This window comes from Grammomys surdaster, unplaced genomic scaffold (assembly GCF_004785775.1).
Source record: "Grammomys surdaster isolate TR1022 unplaced genomic scaffold, NIH_TR_1.0 1055, whole genome shotgun sequence".
Taxonomy (NCBI): Eukaryota; Metazoa; Chordata; class Mammalia; order Rodentia; family Muridae; genus Grammomys; species Grammomys surdaster.
Window position 1 is genome coordinate 85441 of NW_021605474.1, and position 18668 is coordinate 104108.

The 18668-nt window shown below is 53.8% G+C and overlaps 1 protein-coding gene and 1 non-coding gene across 4 annotated transcripts; both read left to right on the forward strand.

Moving 5' to 3' along the window:
* Positions 1-3443: 3443 nt before the first annotated feature.
* On the forward strand, positions 3444-18596 carry Prrc2a (proline rich coiled-coil 2A). 3 transcript variants are annotated; one of them, XM_028783244.1, is made up of 31 exons: positions 3444-3627; positions 5296-5470; positions 5948-6125; positions 6432-6531; positions 6619-6691; positions 6856-6999; positions 7171-7322; positions 7494-7573; positions 7732-7874; positions 8131-8221; positions 8328-8538; positions 8882-9356; positions 9673-9863; positions 10050-10350; positions 10688-10898; positions 11038-12891; positions 13171-13439; positions 13635-13765; positions 13995-14124; positions 14228-14313; positions 14499-14732; positions 14878-15018; positions 15119-15190; positions 15471-15638; positions 16732-16817; positions 16939-17149; positions 17323-17421; positions 17532-17744; positions 17888-17982; positions 18081-18171; positions 18284-18596. In XM_028783244.1, exons 2-31 carry the CDS (start codon positions 5359-5361, stop codon positions 18422-18424), a joined length of 6483 nt encoding a protein of 2160 aa, XP_028639077.1. In that variant the 5' UTR covers positions 3444-3627; positions 5296-5358; the 3' UTR covers positions 18425-18596. The 3 variants fall into 3 exon arrangements, with proteins under 3 accessions (XP_028639077.1, XP_028639075.1, XP_028639078.1); XM_028783242.1 differs by having other exon boundaries at positions 3485-3627; positions 16729-16817; XM_028783245.1 differs by having other exon boundaries at positions 3549-3627; positions 8882-9275; positions 16729-16817; positions 18284-18481.
* Positions 5641-5771, forward strand: LOC114634696. Its single transcript, XR_003713367.1, has one exon. It is a non-coding gene; the product is annotated as a small nucleolar RNA SNORA38 (small nucleolar RNA).
* Positions 18597-18668: the final 72 nt, after the last annotated feature.

Sequence of the window (18668 nt, forward strand, 5' to 3'; positions counted from 1 at the left end):
AATGCTTTGTATTGTAAAACTCATACATTGTCCCTTCAGCACCAGTGACAGCAGCTTCCCTACCAGGCCACTATGTGGAAATGGCAGAAGATCATATAGAATTCATGGATGCCTGTGATAGCAAAAAAAGTTGAGTATAAACTATTTGAGTAGCCCTGGCTGAGGACAATCAGGGGCTGGGACAATCAGGTAAAATTGTTTCTCCAATATTGTAGAGTGTTCTACAGGCCCTCCTGTAGATTGTATATTGAGTGTATATTGAGCCAGCCAGGAGTGGTGCACACCTTTAATCCCATGTCCCAGCACTAGGGAGGCAGAGGTAGGTGGATCTCTGAGTTTAAGGCCAGCCTGGTCTATGGAGTGAGTTCCAGGACAGCCAAGGATACACAGAGACACCTTGTCTCAAAACAACAACAAAAACAAACAGGGCTGGAGAGATGGCTCAGAGGTTAAGAGCACTGACTGCTCTTCCAGAGGTCCTGAGTTCAATTCCCAGCAACCATATGGTGGCTCACAACTACCTGTAATGGGATCTGATGCCCTCTTCTGGTGTGTCTGAAGACAGCTACAGTGTACTCACATATGTGAAATAAATAAATGTTTTGGAAAAAAAAACACTAAAAAAAAAGGGGGGGTTATATCGGCAAAGAGTAGTCTGGCTAGCTTTTGACTGACTGCCCCTCCTCTTAAAGAAGCCAGTGTAGGTAAGAAGGGAGAGTCCAACCAGGCACCAAGGAGTCAAACTGTCCCATGCTCCAGTGTCTTCCGTTCACAGGGAAGTGATCAGAAGAGTACTTACCCTAAAGAACTTGTTACTTAATAACAATTTGGACAGGTTTTAACAGTGCTGCGGACCCAGTGCTCTAAGTGGAGTGTTTCAAGATTTACAAGCACATGTTAATTCTTTTAAAGATTTATTCATTTATTATGTACACACCATTCTGCCTGCATGTATGTCTGCAGGCCAGGAGAGGGCATCGGAACCTATTACAGATGGTTGTGAGCCACCTTGTGGTTGCTGGGAATTGAACTCAGGACCTCTGGAAGAGCAGACAGTGCCCTTAACCTCTGAGCCATCTCTCCGGGCCCCACATGCTAACTGTGTCCTGCTTGCTTTTCATCTTCATTGTCCCTGTTGGACAGGTGGTTCTTTTATTTACCTGCGCCAGCTGGGCACAGCTGAGACCTCTGCATCTCGTGCTACTCATTTGTCTCCAGTACCTGAGCTATGCTCTGCAGCACTGGCGCCCTCTAGTGTAAACCTCTCACATAGCTCTTGTGTAGGTAGGGAGAGATCAGAATTCTTCAACCCTTGGTAGCAAACGGAATTGCAGCTTCCTGGTGGGTGAGCCTAGGATCCTTTGGCCCTTGACAACAGGCAGCATTTCAGTTTCTTTTTTTGTTTTGTTTTGTTTTGTTTTTCGAGACAGGGTTTCTCTGTGTGTAGCCCTGGGTGTCCTGGAACTCACTCTGTAGACCAGGCTAGCCTCGAACTCTCGAACTCAGAGATCCGCCTGCCTCTGCCTCCCAAGTGCTGGGATTAAAGGCCACCACCGCCTGGCAGCATTTCAGTTTCAATATGTCCCAAAATGGACTAAGATTTACACCGTGTGTGTGTGTCTGTGTGTGTGTGTGAGAGAGAGAGAGACAGAGAAAGAGAGAGAAAGAGAGAGAGAGAGAGAGAGAGAGAGAGGCAGAGGCAGAGGCAGATACATATGGAAGAGGCCAGAGAGTAACAACCTTGGCTGCCATTTCTCAGATTATGCCCACCTTGGTTTTGTGTGTGTGGTTCTGAGATGGGTTCTCTCATGGGCCTTGAACTAGCCTGAGAGAGCATGCTGGCAGGCCAGGGAGTCCTGGGGGCTCCACCTGTCTCTTGCCTCTGCAGCACTGGAATTACTGTGGATGGCAAGCGCTACTCTCTCCCCACCCCTTCTCTCTCTCCCCATATATTCTGACGATTCCTAGAACACTTTCAACCTGCTCCCACCAGGACGTCAGGTTATTTCTCTGCCTCTACAATATCCCGTGCGTGTCTCTGGTACTTCAAACTGTTACTCATGGCCACTGGAGAGACTGTTCAGCATCTGCTGTTCTTCCAGAGGACCTGGATTTGATCTCCAACACCTATATCATGACCTCCAGTAATTCCAGTTCAAAGAGATCCAACATCCTGTTCTGATGATTGCTTCGGCACCATGAACCCACTTGGTACACATGCATATATGTAGATACACGTACACATAAAATAAGAATAAGTAAATGTTATTTCTAGAGTTGGGGAAATGGCTCACTGGAAGAAATGCTTGCTGTGCAAGCACTAGGGCCTATGGTTGGACCTCTCATGTACAGGCTGGGCGGATCACTAGTGTCTGTAACTTCAGCACCTGGATGCAGAGACAGGGAGATCTCTGGAGCTCATTGCCTGGTCCATATGGCATCTGAGCTCACCCAACCAAGTACCAAGATTCACTGAAAGATTAAAGAATATGTCTCAAAGAATAAAGTGTTTGGGGGAGACCTCTGGCTTGCACAAGCACCCATAGAGGCCAGTGTACCCACCAATACACGTAAGAATTAACACGAAAATGTAGAGTAGGTAGTAGGTGTGGTGAGAGGCAAACGATTCCACAGTCAAGTACTAAGAAACAAAGAGGGGAAATAGTACTACCTTTAAAGCTGAAACTCAGTGTTGAAAGAACATTAATTATAAAAACACCGTTTTGAAAATTACTGAGCATAAAAGTAAATGCCAAATGTCCGCCGTAGTTATTCGCTGCTAAAATTTGGAAGAGTAAGTCATTCCTTGTCTTTGTTCAAATTATTTGCATATATTATGCAAATACCCAGAACCACTCGAAGAACGCCTACTCAAAGAAAGTCAATGATACACTCCTCTGGACCCTTTGATTGGCTTGCCTATCCACTTCATTTGCATAACGTGATTTGATAAGTGGATAGCCCCGCCTCCCTGACGCGTTTACCTCTCCCGAATGGACACCAGACCTGAAATTCTTCCAGGGTCTGTGTACCTCCGCCCTCGACTAGCTAATCCCTTCCATTCGTCGCAGTTCTTTCCGTCTTCTCCGCTGAGAGTGGCCGGGGCCTAGCATCCCTTTCCTGCGTCCCGCTCCCAGCCTTCCGTGGACGCACCACGCATGCGCATCCTTTTTCTCCCACCATCCGTCGTGTAAATTCTGCGCCCCAACGGCCCCGCATTCCGCCTGGTCTACGCGTCTCAACTGCCGACGCCGAGGCGTCTCTCTAGCCAACCGGCGTCCTAGCGTCTGTAAGTCCCTCCCCTTTATGCAAATATCCTCCACACACTGCCTTTATTTTTTAAAGTAGGGACGACCCAGTGGAGCGGAGGGGTCGCAGAGAAAGGGCTCCGCCCCCTATGCAAATCAGGGGGCGTGACCAGCCGCTGAGGGAGGCGGGAGGTGGGGGGTGCTCCCGGGGGCGGCGGTTGCCCGGATGGGCCGTTAGTCGGAGCCCAGCCGCGGAGTGAGCGAGGGAGACGGGAGGAGCCGAGCGCGGCGCCATCCGCCGCCATCCGCCCCCGCCCCGCCGCCATCCGCCCCGGGAAGCCTCTAAGCCCGGGTCCCGTACCCCCACACACCCGGCCAGGTGAGTCTGGGCGAGCCGGGCGCTGACGCCCTTTCCGGCGCGGGGCGGCGGCGACGGCGGGCCGGGGGAGAAGCTGCCATCAGCCGCCGCCATCTTGTCCTCCTGCCGCCGGCCTGCCCCTCCCCCTCGGCCTGCGCCGGCCGCTCCCAGGCCGCCGTGGAGGGCCGGGGGCCGCCCGCAGCCCAGCGGCCGTCTCCTCAGGGCCCGGCCGCGCTCCGGGCCGCGGTTCCTGCCCGCGTCGCGCCCTCAGCCCCTCGGCCGGGCTGCGGGCCCTCGGCCGCCTGTTAGACCTTCCCTTTGAGGGTCTCTCCGGCTTCCCGGGGGCCTTCCCACCACCCGGCGGCCTGGTTCCCGTTCTCCCTTGGTCTTCGCGTCGAGTCACTCCCATCCCGGAGCCCTGCTTTCGCCCGGCATCTTGGCCTCCCCGCGTTTCCCCTGAAGCCCCCGTCTCCTCCTTTTTCCTCTTTCCTCCCGGGCTCCTTTGACGCTGCCCCCTCCCCAGCCTTCCTCAGCTGTCCCTGCTTCCTCGTTGACTCTCTCTCTCTGTTGGTTTAAATCTGTCCGCTCTGTGATTTTTTTTCCGCGTCCCCCCCCTCCGTGGGAGATTTCAGGTCGGCTTCCTTAAGTGCCTATAGAGCAACCCCCATCTTCTTGTCTCCGGCTTATGGTAAAGTTCTCTCCCCGATTTTGGCCCTCCACCCTCGGCCTGCATGCTTTCTCGCTATCTTCCATCTCTCTCTTTCACACCGTTCCCACCCCACAAGTGAGTGCCTGGTCACTCCAGCACGGACTAAGATGTAGGCTTTGGCCTGTCTGGGGAGTAAGGGCTGTTAGGGAAACAAATGACTGCCTATGAAGACATTGGATGAAGATAAAAATTGTCGTTGGTTCTGGTTTTGGCCCTCTGCTGTCTGGCCCATGGTTACAGGGTATTTTTGAGGCAGCTCCATAATGCTCTGTTTTTCCGTAGTTTTACATTGGGTCCACTAGTTTTTTGGTTTTTTTTTTTTTCTTTTTTTTTTAGGTTTCCAAGAGCCACGGTGGGGCTAGTTAAGGAGTAGATGGAATATTCTGCATACAGGGGTTTTGTTCAGCCTGGGAGTGTGTGGAGCCCCTGTTGTTTAGTGAGGCGGATTCTGGCACCAGCTCCCGGTCTGGCCAAGCAAGCTCATAAAAATCCTTAAGCTCCAAGCATACCTTCCTTCAAACCTCCCCAGTTGGGACTCAAGGCTGCTGGGAATGGAACCTAGGACACAGGGCCCTGGGGCGTGATTAGGGAGCTGGTGTCTAATGGGTTGGCAATCTGAAGTTCTCGTACTTGCTCAATGGAGTTGTGTACCTCATTCTCGTTTTCTCTGGGGCTTTGACTTGGTTTGGTTTTATCTCTGAAATTATTTTGGGGGAGTGAAAAAAGATTAACTGCCATTTCTAAAGTGGCACAAAGGGTAGATCGGGAAGGTACTAGGTTGTTATTTGGTTTTCTTTGTCGGGATGTGTCAGGGAGAAGAGACGGGAAGCCGAGTGGGCTGTGGTTGCTGGAGAGACTGTAGTTCACACAAGCTCGAGAGCCACATAATCTGGTCTCTAAAGAGAATACAGAGAGCTTCTAGACTGACTTTTTGTCTGTGAAGGGGCCAGAACCTGAGCTGCCAACTGTCTGGTCCACAGGCACCGGCTCGTTTTGGGGGAGGTGCCTGCAGGACCCAACGTACTCAATGAGCTTCCAGCGCAATGTCCGATCGCTCGGGGCCGACTGCCAAGGGGAAGGATGGAAAGAAGTATTCCTCGCTCAACCTGTTTGATACGTACAAGGGCAAGTCCTTAGAGATCCAGAAACCCGCCGGTGAGGGTCCTGGAATGACGTTCCTGATATTTGCAGGCTGAGCATGTGTGGGGTATGGGCTTTAGAGCTCTTCAACAAAGGCAGCTAACAGACCAGAGGAATACTGGAGACCTCTCAGTTTCATCTTCAGTGCTGAACGGGGTGCCGGGCTCTGGGTAAAACACAGGTCATCCTCCTACAAAGGCGTGTTTTTGGTTCCCTGTCCTTGGACACGTAAGAATCGGAGGCAAAGCAATGTGGATTTGGAAAGGTCTGGGGCCAGCTTGCCCCCCGCAGGTTCAGGATCTACCATCCCACAGAGGAGTGATGATTATGTTGTATCTCATGTTTCTCAGCAAAGCTTAGAGATTATTGAGTAATGGAATGGTTTCTGAGAAAAACCTATAGTGAAAAGGTTGTAAATAGGGTCTGTGGATGGGACATGGTTAGGTCTCCCACGTGAGAGCTTTTTGACCCTTCTCTCCACCTTTTCTTCAGTTGCCCCTCGACATGGCCTGCAGAGTCTCGGAAAAGTTGCCATTGCCCGGCGTATGCCACCCCCAGCCAACCTTCCAAGCCTGAAAGCCGAGAACAAAGGCAATGACCCCAATGTCTCACTAGTGCCGAAAGACGGAACAGGATGGGCAAGCAAACAGGAGCAGTCCGACCCCAAGAGGTAGACTGGCCTGTGGAACCTGATGAGTCTTTTAGCTTTGAATTTGGGAGTATATTAAGGCCTCGGCTTCAGCCAGAGACAAAAACAGAAGCACCTTCTGCACCTAGTTTGTTAGATGATAAAGAAATGAAACCTTAAACTCAGTGGAGAGAAAACAGGAAGAAACAGACAAGGCTTGTGTGACAGTTTTTCTGTCCCAGTGTTTGTAGATGGTCGTGCTAGGCGAGGTCAGTTCCAGCTTTGTACCAGTTAGAGAAGGAAGGAAGTAGCATCTAACTGGATGACCTTTCCATTCTGCTATCCCAGTTCCGATGCCTCAACCGCTCAGCCGCCGGAATCGCAGCCACTGCCGGCTTCACAGACGCCTGCCTCCAACCAGCCGAAACGACCCCCAACAGCCCCCGAGGTACCTGGAGAACTAGAGGGGTTGGAGGAGGAAGAATGACCCTTACTCTGCTCTCCTTGTGACTATTTGTTACCCTGGCTTCCCTAGAACACTCCTTCGGTTCCAAGCGGGGTAAAGTCCTGGGCACAAGCCAGTGTCACCCATGGAGCCCATGGAGATGGTGAGTGCCAGAGTGTTAGAGCTCGTGGGAGGGAGGCAGGGGCCATGCATCCTTCAGGAGAGAGCCTTTGTCTTGGGTCCAAATCGCCCAGGATTTGGAGCCTTCCACTTTGATGTACATGCTCAGGAAGTGAACCCGTCTGGTGTACGCCCTCATTTCAACAGGTGGAAGGGCATCAAACCTACTGTCGCGATTCTCTCGAGAGGAATTTCCGACCCTGCAGGCGGCTGGCGACCAGGACAAGGCTGCCAAGGAAAGGGAGTCTGCCGAACAGTCGTCTGGGCCCGGACCAAGCCTCCGCCCCCAAAGTGAGTGGCTGCCTTGTGTGAGTGAGTGCTTGCCTCATAACCAGGCTCTGCCTGTTTTGTGGAAGAGCTGCATGCTGTACTACTCACCACCTTCCCCAGCTTTTTGATGCAGCCACTTGGCCCAAATCAGTGGTAACTTATCTTTTCCTCCTTTGCATTTCTAAACTACAGATTCTACAACTTGGAGGGACGGAGGTGGGCGTGGCCCTGATGAACTGGAGGGCCCGGACTCCAAACTTCATCATGGTCATGATCCCCGGGGTGGGCTGCAGCCTTCAGGCCCACCCCAGTTCCCTCCCTACCGCGGAATGATGCCGCCCTTTGTGAGTTTGACTTTGTTACTTGGAGTGGCGCACTGAAAACCAGAATTAGGGTTTAGTCTTTGGAAGACACAGAAAGTAGACCCCAGTGAGACAGGAGGATGGGAGGGATAATATGTTTAAAGGGCTGGCAGGCTGCTTATCCCTCTAAGCAGCTATTGGGCCTTTTTGCAGATGTATCCCCCATATCTCCCATTCCCTCCGCCCTATGGACCCCAGGGGCCTTACAGATACCCGACTCCTGATGGGCCCGGGTAAGCAATCAAATTCTGGGTTTGTTATGGGGGGGGCAGGGTAAGGCTACTTAGGGAGAGATGGTTTTTCTACCTAGGGGGTTCAGTTTTGTATGTGATTCTGCTACGTGCTATATTTAACATTGCTCCCCCCCCTCCTTTTTTTTTCCAATACACAGCCGTTTTCCCCGTGTGGCGGGCCCCCGGGGCTCAGGGCCACCAATGCGCCTTGTAGAGCCTGTGGGTCGGCCTTCTATTCTTAAAGAGGATAATCTCAAAGAGTTTGACCAGTTGGACCAGGAAAATGATGATGGTTGGGCAGGTGAATATGAGTATTTGGATCCTCAAACGTAAAATGTGATGAGGAGATGATAGGCCGTGTGAGAGGAAGGTGGATGGGAAAGGGTAGGAGAGAGGGAACGATAGAAAGCCTAGTGCTGCTGAGTACTAAGGAGTGAGGAGGACGGGACGTGGGGTGAGCATGGTTAGCATTGACGGTTCCAGACTGCTGTGTTTGGGAAGCTGTCTGGGATTGGAGAGCACACTGCTTAGTTAATGTCCATCTCCTTTTACCTCAGGGGCCCATGAAGAGGTCGACTATACTGAAAAGCTCAAATTCAGCGATGAGGAAGATGGGCGTGACTCCGATGAGGAGGGAGCTGAGGGCCAGTGAGTTAGGGCACAGAGGAGGGGGCTCTGCTCTTCTCGTGGTGTAATCGTCTTCATAGAAGGGCTGGTTACAGCAGAGCTTACTTATACTGTCATCTGCCCACAGCAAGGATCCCCAGTCAGCTGCTGCTGAGGAGCCTGAGACAGATGGCAAAAAGGGCACCTCCCCTGGCAGCGAACTGCCCCCTCCCAAGACAGCCTGGACAGAGAACTCTCGGCCTTCAGAGACAGAGCCAGCTCCTCCTACCCCAAAGCCTCCCCCACCTCCACCTCACCGGGGGCCTGTTGGGAACTGGGGGCCCCCTGGGGACTACCCAGTGAGTATCTACAATTCGGGGTTGAGAGGGTCAGATGTGGGGGGCATCCACTGACTAGTTGACGGTAATGACAGCTAGGGTTGTGTCTGAGAAAAGTTTGGGAGCCTTTGGTTGTAGGAGAGTTGTGGAAATGAGTTGGGATGTTGGGAAGGAAGGCCTGCATGACTAGGTCTCCAAAGTGACAAAGGAACAGAGAGAAAGGTGAGGAGTTTGTCTTCACCCAGAGACCATTCCAAGGCCTGGTCTTTATCCTGTAGCTGTAGATAGTTGTGTGGTCCTTGAAAGAGGTGGGAGAAGGCAGAGTGACTGACATGCCTGGCCTGCTGGGTTTGCCCATTGCCAGGATCGAGGGGGTCCTCCCTGCAAACCTCCAGCACCTGAAGATGAGGATGAGGCGTGGCGGCAGCGCCGGAAGCAGTCTTCCTCAGAGATCTCCCTGGCAGTGGAACGGGCCCGAAGGCGCAGAGAAGAGGAAGAGCGGCGCATGCAGGAGGAGCGCCGAGCAGCCTGTGCTGAGAAACTTAAGCGTCTTGATGAGAAGTTTGGCGCACCTGACAAGCGGCTCAAGGCAGAGCCTGCAGCCCCACCTGTTACCCCTCCTGCCCCAGCTCTACCACCTGTAGTCCCCAAAGAAATCCCTACACCTCCAGCTCTGCCACCGACACCAACCCCAACACCAGAGAAAGAACCTGAGGAGCCAGCACAAGCCCCTCCTGTGCAGCCCGCCCCCAGTCCAGGTGTGGCTCCAGTTCCCACTTTGGTGAGTGGGGGTGGCACTGCCAGTAGCACCAGCAGTGGCAGCTTCGAAGCCAGCCCAGGTATGGAGAAGAGAACAGGGTCTACTGGGTGTCGAGTCTGCTAGGCCTAGGGGATCCTGGGCAGTAAAGACAGGTGTCCGTGCCCGAGAGTGGCAGGGTCTGTGGGAGGAGAATCTGAATGTCTTGTAGAGCAGAACTTCTCTGTAGTTATGTTTTCTCAAGTATCACAAGGATGCTTGAGGCATGAAAGTATTTTTATGGCTCTTAAACAGGATGAGCGCTTACACAGTTGTATTTTGTTGAATACTTAACTAGGGGTGGAATTTCTGGGATATTTGACTGTTGTGATGGACCAAGTCACTGTCCTTCACTGCAGCGGAACCCCAACTACCTTCCAAAGAGGGTCCTGAACCACCAGAAGAGGTTCCTCCACCTACCACACCCCCAGCCCCAAAGGTGGAACCCAAGGGCGATGGGGTTGGTCCTGCTCGCCAGCCCCCCAGTCAGGGCTTAGGCTACCCCAAATACCAGAAGTCATTGCCACCTCGCTTCCAGCGGCAGCAACAGGTGAGGCCAAGTTCTTTCCACATTGGGGCTGATTGTCTCCTCACTGCCCTTCATGTGCTGTCTTCAGGCCTGGGTTTGTCTTTCTGTTGTAGCATAGTTCCCTCCGCTCCATATCTGAACGTTCCCTGTACTGATGCCCTGGGTGTGGGCTGTGGTAACCTTCTCATCCTGTCTCATTCCTTACAGGAGCAGCTCCTGAAGCAGCAGCAGCAGCAACAGCAGTGGCAGCAGCAGCAACAAGGCACTGCCCCTCCTGCCCCAGTGCCCCCATCACCACCACAGCCTGTGACCCTGGGAGCTGTACCTGCCCCACAGGCACCACCCCCACCTCCCAAAGCCCTGTACCCAGGTGCTCTGGGCCGGCCCCCACCAATGCCTCCAATGAACTTTGACCCCCGCTGGATGATGATTCCTCCTTACGTGGACCCTCGGCTTCTCCAGGGCCGGCCCCCTCTGGACTTCTACCCTCCTGGTGTACATCCCTCTGGTATGGGTCCATGGGAGTACTGGTGACCTCCTTAGTCCCAGGAGGGAATGCTGTCTTTGTGTGACCGATAGCCAAAGACCATGGTGGTCTCTATCTGCTTGGCACTTCTGAGGGTCTTGTGAGAGTGGGCTTGGGAAAGAGGTAAATAGTGATCCTTCATTGGGCACAGTTTATCTGTGGGGCGTGATTGCTTCATAGGAAAGCGGAGTGGCTGACTTGTGTTCATGAGACAGGCAAAACCCTCACAGAACAGGAGCTGCAGGTGGTGTTTGCTCTCACACAGAGGTTCTTTTGGCATTGAAGGCCCACGACAGTGTGATATCTTTGTTTTCTTTAGGCCTGGTTCCCCGGGAACGCTCAGACAGTGGGGGCTCAAGCTCAGAGCCATTTGAACGCCATGCACCCCCTCTGTTGCGGGAACGGGGCACCCCACCAGTGGACCCCAAGTTGGCCTGGGTAGGAGATGTCTTTACCACTACACCCACTGATCCTCGCCCTCTCACCTCACCACTGCGCCAGGCAGCAGACGAGGAGGAGAAGAGTATGCGGTGAGCTGCTGGGGAGGCCTGAGGGTAGTGTGGGTTATCTGAGGTGAGAGGGTGCACGTGGAAGGAGTGTCCAGATCTTAGTTCTCAACTGTCTGTGCTCCTCCTTCTCCTAACAAACTTCTTTTCTCTTTCTCTTCAGGAGTGAGACTCCCCCAGTACCTCCCCCCCCACCTTATCTGGCTAATTATCCAGGTTTTCCAGAGAATGGAACTCCTGGGCCCCCAATCTCCAGATTCCCTCTGGAGGAATCAGCTGCCCCAGGACCCCGTCCTCTACCCTGGCCTCCAGGAAATGATGAGGCTGCCAAGATGCAAGCTCCACCACCCAAGAAGGAACCCCTCAAGGAGGAACCGCCACAGCTGTCCGGGCCAGAAGCAGGCAGAAAGCCTGCCCGTGGAGTTGGAGGTGGAAGCCAAGGCCCACCACCACCACGCAGAGAGAATCGTACTGAGACTCGCTGGGGTCCCCGACCAGGCAGTTGTCGGCGTGGCATCCCTCCAGAGGAGCCAGGTGTCCCTCCTCGCCGAGCCGGGCCTATAAAGAAGCCACCGCCACCTGTGAAAGTAGATGAACTGCCTCCTAAGTCCCTAGAACAGGGGGATGAGACCCCCAAGGTCCCAAAGCCAGATGCACTCAAGACAGCTAAGGGCAAGGTGGGCCCCAAAGAAACCCCACCAGGTGGAAACCTGTCTCCTGCGCCGAGGCTTCGCAGGGACTATTCCTATGAAAGAGTAGGCCCTACATCTTGCCGTGGTCGGGGCAGAGGAGAATATTTTGCCAGAGGAAGGGGTTTCCGGGGGACCTATGGGGGCCGGGGTCGGGGAGCCCGCAGCCGTGAATTCCGAAGTTACCGAGAGTTCCGAGGAGATGATGGGCGTGGGGGTGGTGCAGGGGGAACAAACCACCCTTCTGCTCCCCGAGGCCGTACTGCCAGTGAGACACGAAGTGAGGGTTCGGAGTATGAAGAAATCCCCAAGAGACGCCGCCAGCGTGGCTCTGAAACAGGCAGTGAGACTCACGAGAGCGACCTGGCCCCCTCTGACAAAGAAGCCCCTCCACCCAAAGAGGGGGTGCTCTCTCAGGTCCCTCTTGCCCCGCCACAATCAGGAGCTCCTCCATCACCAGCCCCCGCCCGATTCTCCACTGCTCGAGGTGGTCGTGTCTTCACTCCCAGAGGAGTGCCATCACGCCGTGGCCGAGGTGGGGGGCGGCCCCCTCCTGTTTGCTCTGGCTGGAGCCCTCCAGCCAAGTCCCTGGTTCCAAAGAAACCTCCAACAGGTCCTTTGCCCCCGAGTAAGGAGCCTTTGAAAGAGAAGCTGATCTCAGGGCCTCTGTCCCCCATGTCCCGAGCTGGCAACCTGGGCGTAGGCATGGAAGATGGGGAGCGACCCCGACGGAGGCGACATGGCAGGGCTCAACAGCAGGACAAACCACCTCGTTTCCGAAGGCTGAAACAAGAACGTGAAAATGCTGCCAGAGGAGCTGATGGCAAGCCCCCTTCCCTATCCCTTCCAACCTCCACCCCTGGACCTGAGGAGACACTAGCAACAGTCACAGTTCCCCCACCCCCTCGCCGCACAGCTGCTAAGTCTCCTGATCTGTCAAACCAGAACTCTGACCAAGCCAATGAGGAGTGGGAGACTGCATCAGAGAGCAGCGACTTTGCCAGTGAGCGCAGGGGTGACAAGGAGACTCCCCCAGCAGCACTTATGACCTCTAAAGCTGTGGGGACTCCTGGGGCCAATGCAGGTGGGTCTGGACCAGGCATCTCAACCATGTCTCGTGGAGACCTGAGCCAACGAGCCAAGGATTTGAGCAAGCGGAGCTTCTCAAGTCAGCGGCCAGGCATGGATCGTCAAAACCGGCGCCCAGGCACTGGGGGCAAGACTGGCAGTGGTGGTGGCAGTAGTGGAGGTGGTGGTGCAGGCCCTGGGGGGCGGACCGGCCCAGGACGAGGGGATAAGAGGAGCTGGCCCTCACCCAAGAACCGAAGGTAGGTAAGGGTAAATGGCTAAGTGTATTCTTAGGGTTGCTGGGTTGAAGGTGGGTACCCGGGAGTTGGAACTTATGAGTAAGTCCGCCATAGTTGGCAGTCCCCATGCAGGTTTTGTTCCGGTTTTCTCAGCATGCCTTTATAAACAGAAAACATGGGAAGGGTTTTCTCAGGGGAGAGAATAGGAGGCTAGTAGAGAAGCTAGAAAGTAGGTGCTGACTTCTAGGGAGCAGAGTCAGAATTTAGAGAGTCCAGGAGCTGACACTCTGCTTTCTCCAGCCGTCCTCCTGAGGAGCGACCTCCAGGACTTCCTCTGCCTCCGCCACCCCCCAGTAGTTCTGCTGTCTTCCGCCTGGACCAAGTTATCCACAGCAATCCTGCAGGCATCCAGCAGGCTCTGGCCCAACTTAGTAGCCGCCAAGGAAATGTAACTGCTCCAGGGGGGCACCCAAGGCCTAAGCCTGGGCCTCCCCAAGCCCCTCAGGGCTCCTCCCCTCGGCCCCCAACCCGTTATGACCCCTCGAGGGCCAGCAACGCTGTCAGTTCTGGTAAGCTGGAGGCAAGTGGGTGGGAATGACTCCATCCCCAAAGGTCAGGTGCTGGAGTGGGGAGCAGAAGTTTGTCATGGGGCCCCTGCTATTGGGTTCTGCAGTGCTGGAAGGACTGGGAGGTGGAGTCGGGAGAGCAGGCTAGGGTCAGTGGTGGAATGAGGTAGATGCTGACAGTTTTCCCCTCTTCCCCAGACCCCCACTTCGAGGAGCCAGGGCCGATGGTGAGGGGGGTGGGCGGGACTCCCCGGGACTCTGCCGGGGTTAATCCCTTCCCCCCGAAACGGCGGGAGCGGCCTCCCCGAAAACCGGAGCTGCTGCAGGAGGTGAGGGATGGGGCTGGAGACTGGGTCTCATTGCACTCCCGCCTTTGAAGGTTCTTGGTTCTGCTTTCTGTATGCTTTTTACATTCTGTTGTTCCACTCGCTCTCACCCCAGACTCTCATTAGCAATCACCACTTGTCCCCATGTATCTGTCTCTCCTGCTGCTGCTGCTGCTGCTCATTCTGCCCCAGCTTATTTGTATTTTGCCTTTCTCGGTTTTCTTATCTTTAGGAAACTGTGCCAGCTTCTCATAGCTCTGGATTCTTGGGCTCTAAGCCTGAGGTCCCAGGCCCTCAGGAAGAATCCAGAGATTCAGGCACAGAGGCCCTAACTCCCCACATCTGGAATCGTTTACATACTGGTGAGTGAAGCTGGTGGAGGGGAAAGGTTGGAGTGGGGCACAGTGGTGTGAGGAAGGTCTTCGTTTTCTCACTGCCTGCCTCGTGGTTGGTGTTCTCCTCTAGCCGCAAGCCGCAAGAGTTACCAGCCTGGCTCCATAGAGCCCTGGATGGAGCCCCTGAGTCCCTTTGAGGATGTGGCAGTCACAGAGGTGAGGAGACCCTGGAATGGTGGTGGCAGTGAGGTTCATTGAGTGTTGGTCATGTTTCTTCACCTGTTCTGAGTAGACAACAGCGTTTGAGGGTGTTCTTTTGGTGTTGTCTCCTTTCCTTGGTTGGCATGTGACACCTGTCAGGTGTCGGGAGTGTTTTACCTAGCTCCTTCTCCACTCTTCAGATGAGTCAGTCTGACAGTGGGGTGGACCTGAGTGGAGATTCTCAGGTATCATCAGGTTCCTGCAGTCAGCGAAGTTCCCCTGATGGAGGACTTAAGGGATCAGCAGAGGGACCCCCTAAGCGGCCTGGAGGACCTTCACCCCTGAATGCTGTTCCTGGTGAGAGTGCATCTGGCTCTGAACCCAATGAACCTCCTAGGAGACGGCCACCTGCTTCCCATGAGGGGGAAAGGAAGGTAAAGTCGAAGGGTGGATGAGCAATGTCAAGTCAGCAGGGCATTCCTCACTCCTGTGTTTGACCAACTGTCGTCCTTTGCCAATGTGCTTTGCTTTTTCTTGGTTTGTTTCTTTATCACCTAAATACACTTTGTTTCCCGATAGGAGCTGCCCCGGGAACAGTCTCTGCCTCCTGGTCCCATAGGCACAGAACGATCACAGCGCACAGACCGAGGCCCAGAGCCAGGCCCTCTCCGACCAGCCCACCGACAGGGCTCTCAAGTTGAGTTTGGCACTACCAACAAGGTCTGAATGGGTTCCACTTGGACATGTCCACTTGGGTGTGAGATGATGACAAGTGGGGTGGGAGTTTGCATTCTGTTACAATCTTCCCTACACATTACAGGACTCAGACTTGTGCCTCGTGGTAGGAGATGCTTTAAAAGGAGAGAAGGAGTTGTCGGCATCAGCCACAGAGGTAGGTGGGAAGCCCGGGAGTTTTGGCCAGTAAGTAAGAGGAATGAGCAGCTAGGGCAGCAGGCCTCACCTTCCCAGCCTTGCTGCCACGTTAATACAGCCCTCAAATCGTTTCATTGCTACTTGATAACTGTCATTCTGTTGCTGTTATGAAATATAGTGTAAATATCTGATACGGGACCCCTGTGAAAGGGTCAGTTCAGCAAAGGGGTCGTGACCAACACATTGAGAAGCACTGTAGAATGTAAGCATTCCATTTTGACAAGGCTTCTTTTGCTCAGGCCGTTCCCATATCCAGAGACTGGGAGCTGCTTCCTAGTGCTTCTGCTTCAGCTGAGCCGCAGTCCAAGAGCCTGGGTTCTGGGCAGAGTGGTCCAGAACCCAGCCCTTCAGGTCAGCGTCTGTACCCTGAGGTCTTCTATGGCAGCCATGGACCTCCTAATTCCCAAGTAAGCTTTATTTTGAATCATAAGCCCCTTTCTGCCTTTTCTTTTTCCATTCTTTTTTTTTTTTTTTATGCCTGGAGCATAGTATGTAGACCAGGCTGGCCTCAAACTCAGATTTACTGCCTCTTCCTTCCAGGTGCTGGGATTAAAGGTGTGCCCACCAGCTTGCTCAGCTGGATAATGGTTTCATTGTTTGTTTGTTGTAATGTTTTTAATTGGTGTGCGTGCCTCTGCATGTGTTACACGGCAAGCAGAGCTCAGAGGACAGCTCTGCAGTCAGTCCTTTTCACCTGCATCGACATGGATGGGTTACGGGTTGCCAAGGGTCAGCACCAGTGCCTTTACTGCCGAGTGCTCTCACCTGCCCTCAGTTGGTTAATTTATAAAACATTCCATTGTGTTCCATTTTTCTTTTTCCTCCAGTGTGTCGGATGGGCGGTTCTCCCCACCCCAACCCCCCCGGGAAGTTTTTATTTCATGTGCACGGGTGTTTTGCCTGCATGTGTCTGCACCATGTGTGTACAGTACCCTTGGAACTAGAGTTAGAGGTGGCTAAAGGCCGCCGTGTGGATGGTAAAGATAGAAGGGGTCTTCTGGGAGAACAGCCAGTGTACCTACTTAACCACTGGGAGATTTCTCTGCTGTAGGATTTGTTTTCTTAACTGCTGAGCTGTCACCAGCCCCACCCATGCCCTGTTCTCATGTTTCATTTTGAGACAGGGTTTTGCCAAGTTAATCATATTGGCCTTGAGCTTACTCTATAGTATAGACTGGCCTTGAACTTGATGGTTGCCACCTTTGACATCTGTCTTCCTAGGAGCTGAGGCCCCAGCAGGCTCCTTTTTCACTTGTGTTAGGTCCAGGCCCTCGGCCTGTGGGACAGTGCTGCCCACTGTGGGTGGGTGGGTGCTCTGTTGTCACCATGTGTTTCTCAGTCCAGTTGACAGACAAGATGACCCATCACCCTGCACTAGAAAGCAGACTTGGGGCTCACGTGCCAGTGAAGCCCGCTACCACTGTGCTGTATATATCCAGCCCAAGTTAGCTTTTCTTGAACAAAGACACTGGAACTGCTCCTGTCACTTTTCTCCAGCAGGTCTCTGGGGGTGCACCCATCGACTCTCAGTTACATCCCAATAGTGGAGGCTTCCGTCCTGGGACACCCTCATTGCACCAGTACAGGTAAAACTAGATTATCTACAGACTTAGAGAAGGAATGGAGAGGATACCAAAGAATAGTGGATTTAAGGTATCACTCAAGCTAAGGAATAACACCCCCTCTCCTCCCCCAACTTCTTTTCAGGTCACAGCCTCTGTATCTGCCCCCAGGTCCAGCCCCTCCCTCGGCACTGCTCTCTGGGGTAGCTCTCAAGGGCCAGTTTCTGGATTTCTCAGCACTGCAAGCCACAGAGCTGGGGAAGTTGCCTGCTGGGGGAGTTCTCTACCCTCCACCATCCTTCCTCTACTCTGCAGCTTTCTGCCCCAGCCCTTTGCCTGACCCACCCTTGCTTCAGGTATGAGGTGGGCAGCTGCTCGGGGAGCAGAGAGGATGTTCTTGGGGGACTTGACCTGTTCTGGTTTCTCACTCTGTTGCCCTGGAGAGCCTGGAAAACATCATGTTGTTCAGATTACAAGTCTGAGCCATCACACCCACCTGAGAATTGACCTTTTCCCCATTTCCCCACAGGTACGCCAGGATCTGCCATCCCCTTCAGATTTTTACTCTACTCCTCTGCAGCCTGGTGGCCAGAGTGGTTTCCTTCCTTCGGGAGCCCCTGCTCAACAGGTATCTTTGATCTTCCCACTTCCCTTCATTTTCTGCCTCTGGCTTAGTTTGGATTTTCCCACATGCCTTCTTGTTCTAATGGGCTCACTGGGGATTTTTTTTTGTTGTAGATGCTTCTACCTGTGGTAGACTCACAGCTGCCAGTGGTGAACTTTGGCTCCCTGCCGCCAGCGCCGCCCCCTGCTCCACCCCCTCTTTCTCTGTTACCTGTGGGTCCGGCTCTCCAGCCCCCCAACCTAGCTGTGCGGCCCCCACCTGCTCCTGCTGCTCGGGTCTTACCTTCACCCGCCAGGCCCTTCCCCCCTAGCTTGGGGCGAGCAGAGGTGAGGTGTAAAGATCCATTCAGTATTTCAAGTTTTTGAAGGAAGGCAAGGTGGGAGGATTCGGAGTCTATGTGCCCAAAAGGGAAATAAAGGGTAAATGGTTCAGACAGGAAGTTCATAGGATAAATTATTTTCATTTCCAGCTGCACCCAGTAGAACTAAAGCCTTTCCAGGATTACCGAAAGCTGAGCAGCAACCTCGGGGGTCCTGGGTCATCACGGACTCCCCCATCTGGAAGGTAAACAGGAGTGGGATAGAGGCTCTGCATCCCACTCTGCATTTTCTTTGAAACCTGGTCAGGTCTTGGGCTTACCTTGACCACCTCTCCTCCCTCAGGCCCTTCTCTGGTCTCAATTCCCGTCTCAAGGCCCCACCTTCCACCTACAGTGGAGTATTCCGAACTCAGCGCATTGACCTCTACCAGCAGGTGAAGGAGAAAACCTGTGACACCCCCAGCCCCACCCCCAGCCTAAGTTCAGGTCCCCTTCTGTGCTCCCGAATTATTGCTGACTTACTCTTCCACGTGTACCTTTCCTCAGGCTTCCCCACCAGATGCCCTGCGCTGGATGCCGAAGCCTTGGGAACGGGCAGGGCCACCTTCTCGAGAAGGGCCTCCCCGAAGAGCAGAGGAGCCTGGGTCCCGAGGGGAGAAGGAGCCTGGATTGCCCCCACCCCGCTGAGGGAGTTCCCCTTGACCCCCATCCCCGGGGCTTGTATATAGATTATAAATATATAAGGGGGAAAAGGGTGGGTGGGGAGGGGTCGTGGGTCTGGAGTCTCACTTCCCCTCTTCTCTTCCCCTACTCCCCTATCCCTGGGGCCGTTTGTTAAAAAAGAATAATAAAAGAATTTAAAAAAAAAAAAAAGGGAACGTCATGGGGGTGGGGAATGGCTATAATGTTTTACACTAAGTAGTGGGCTCAG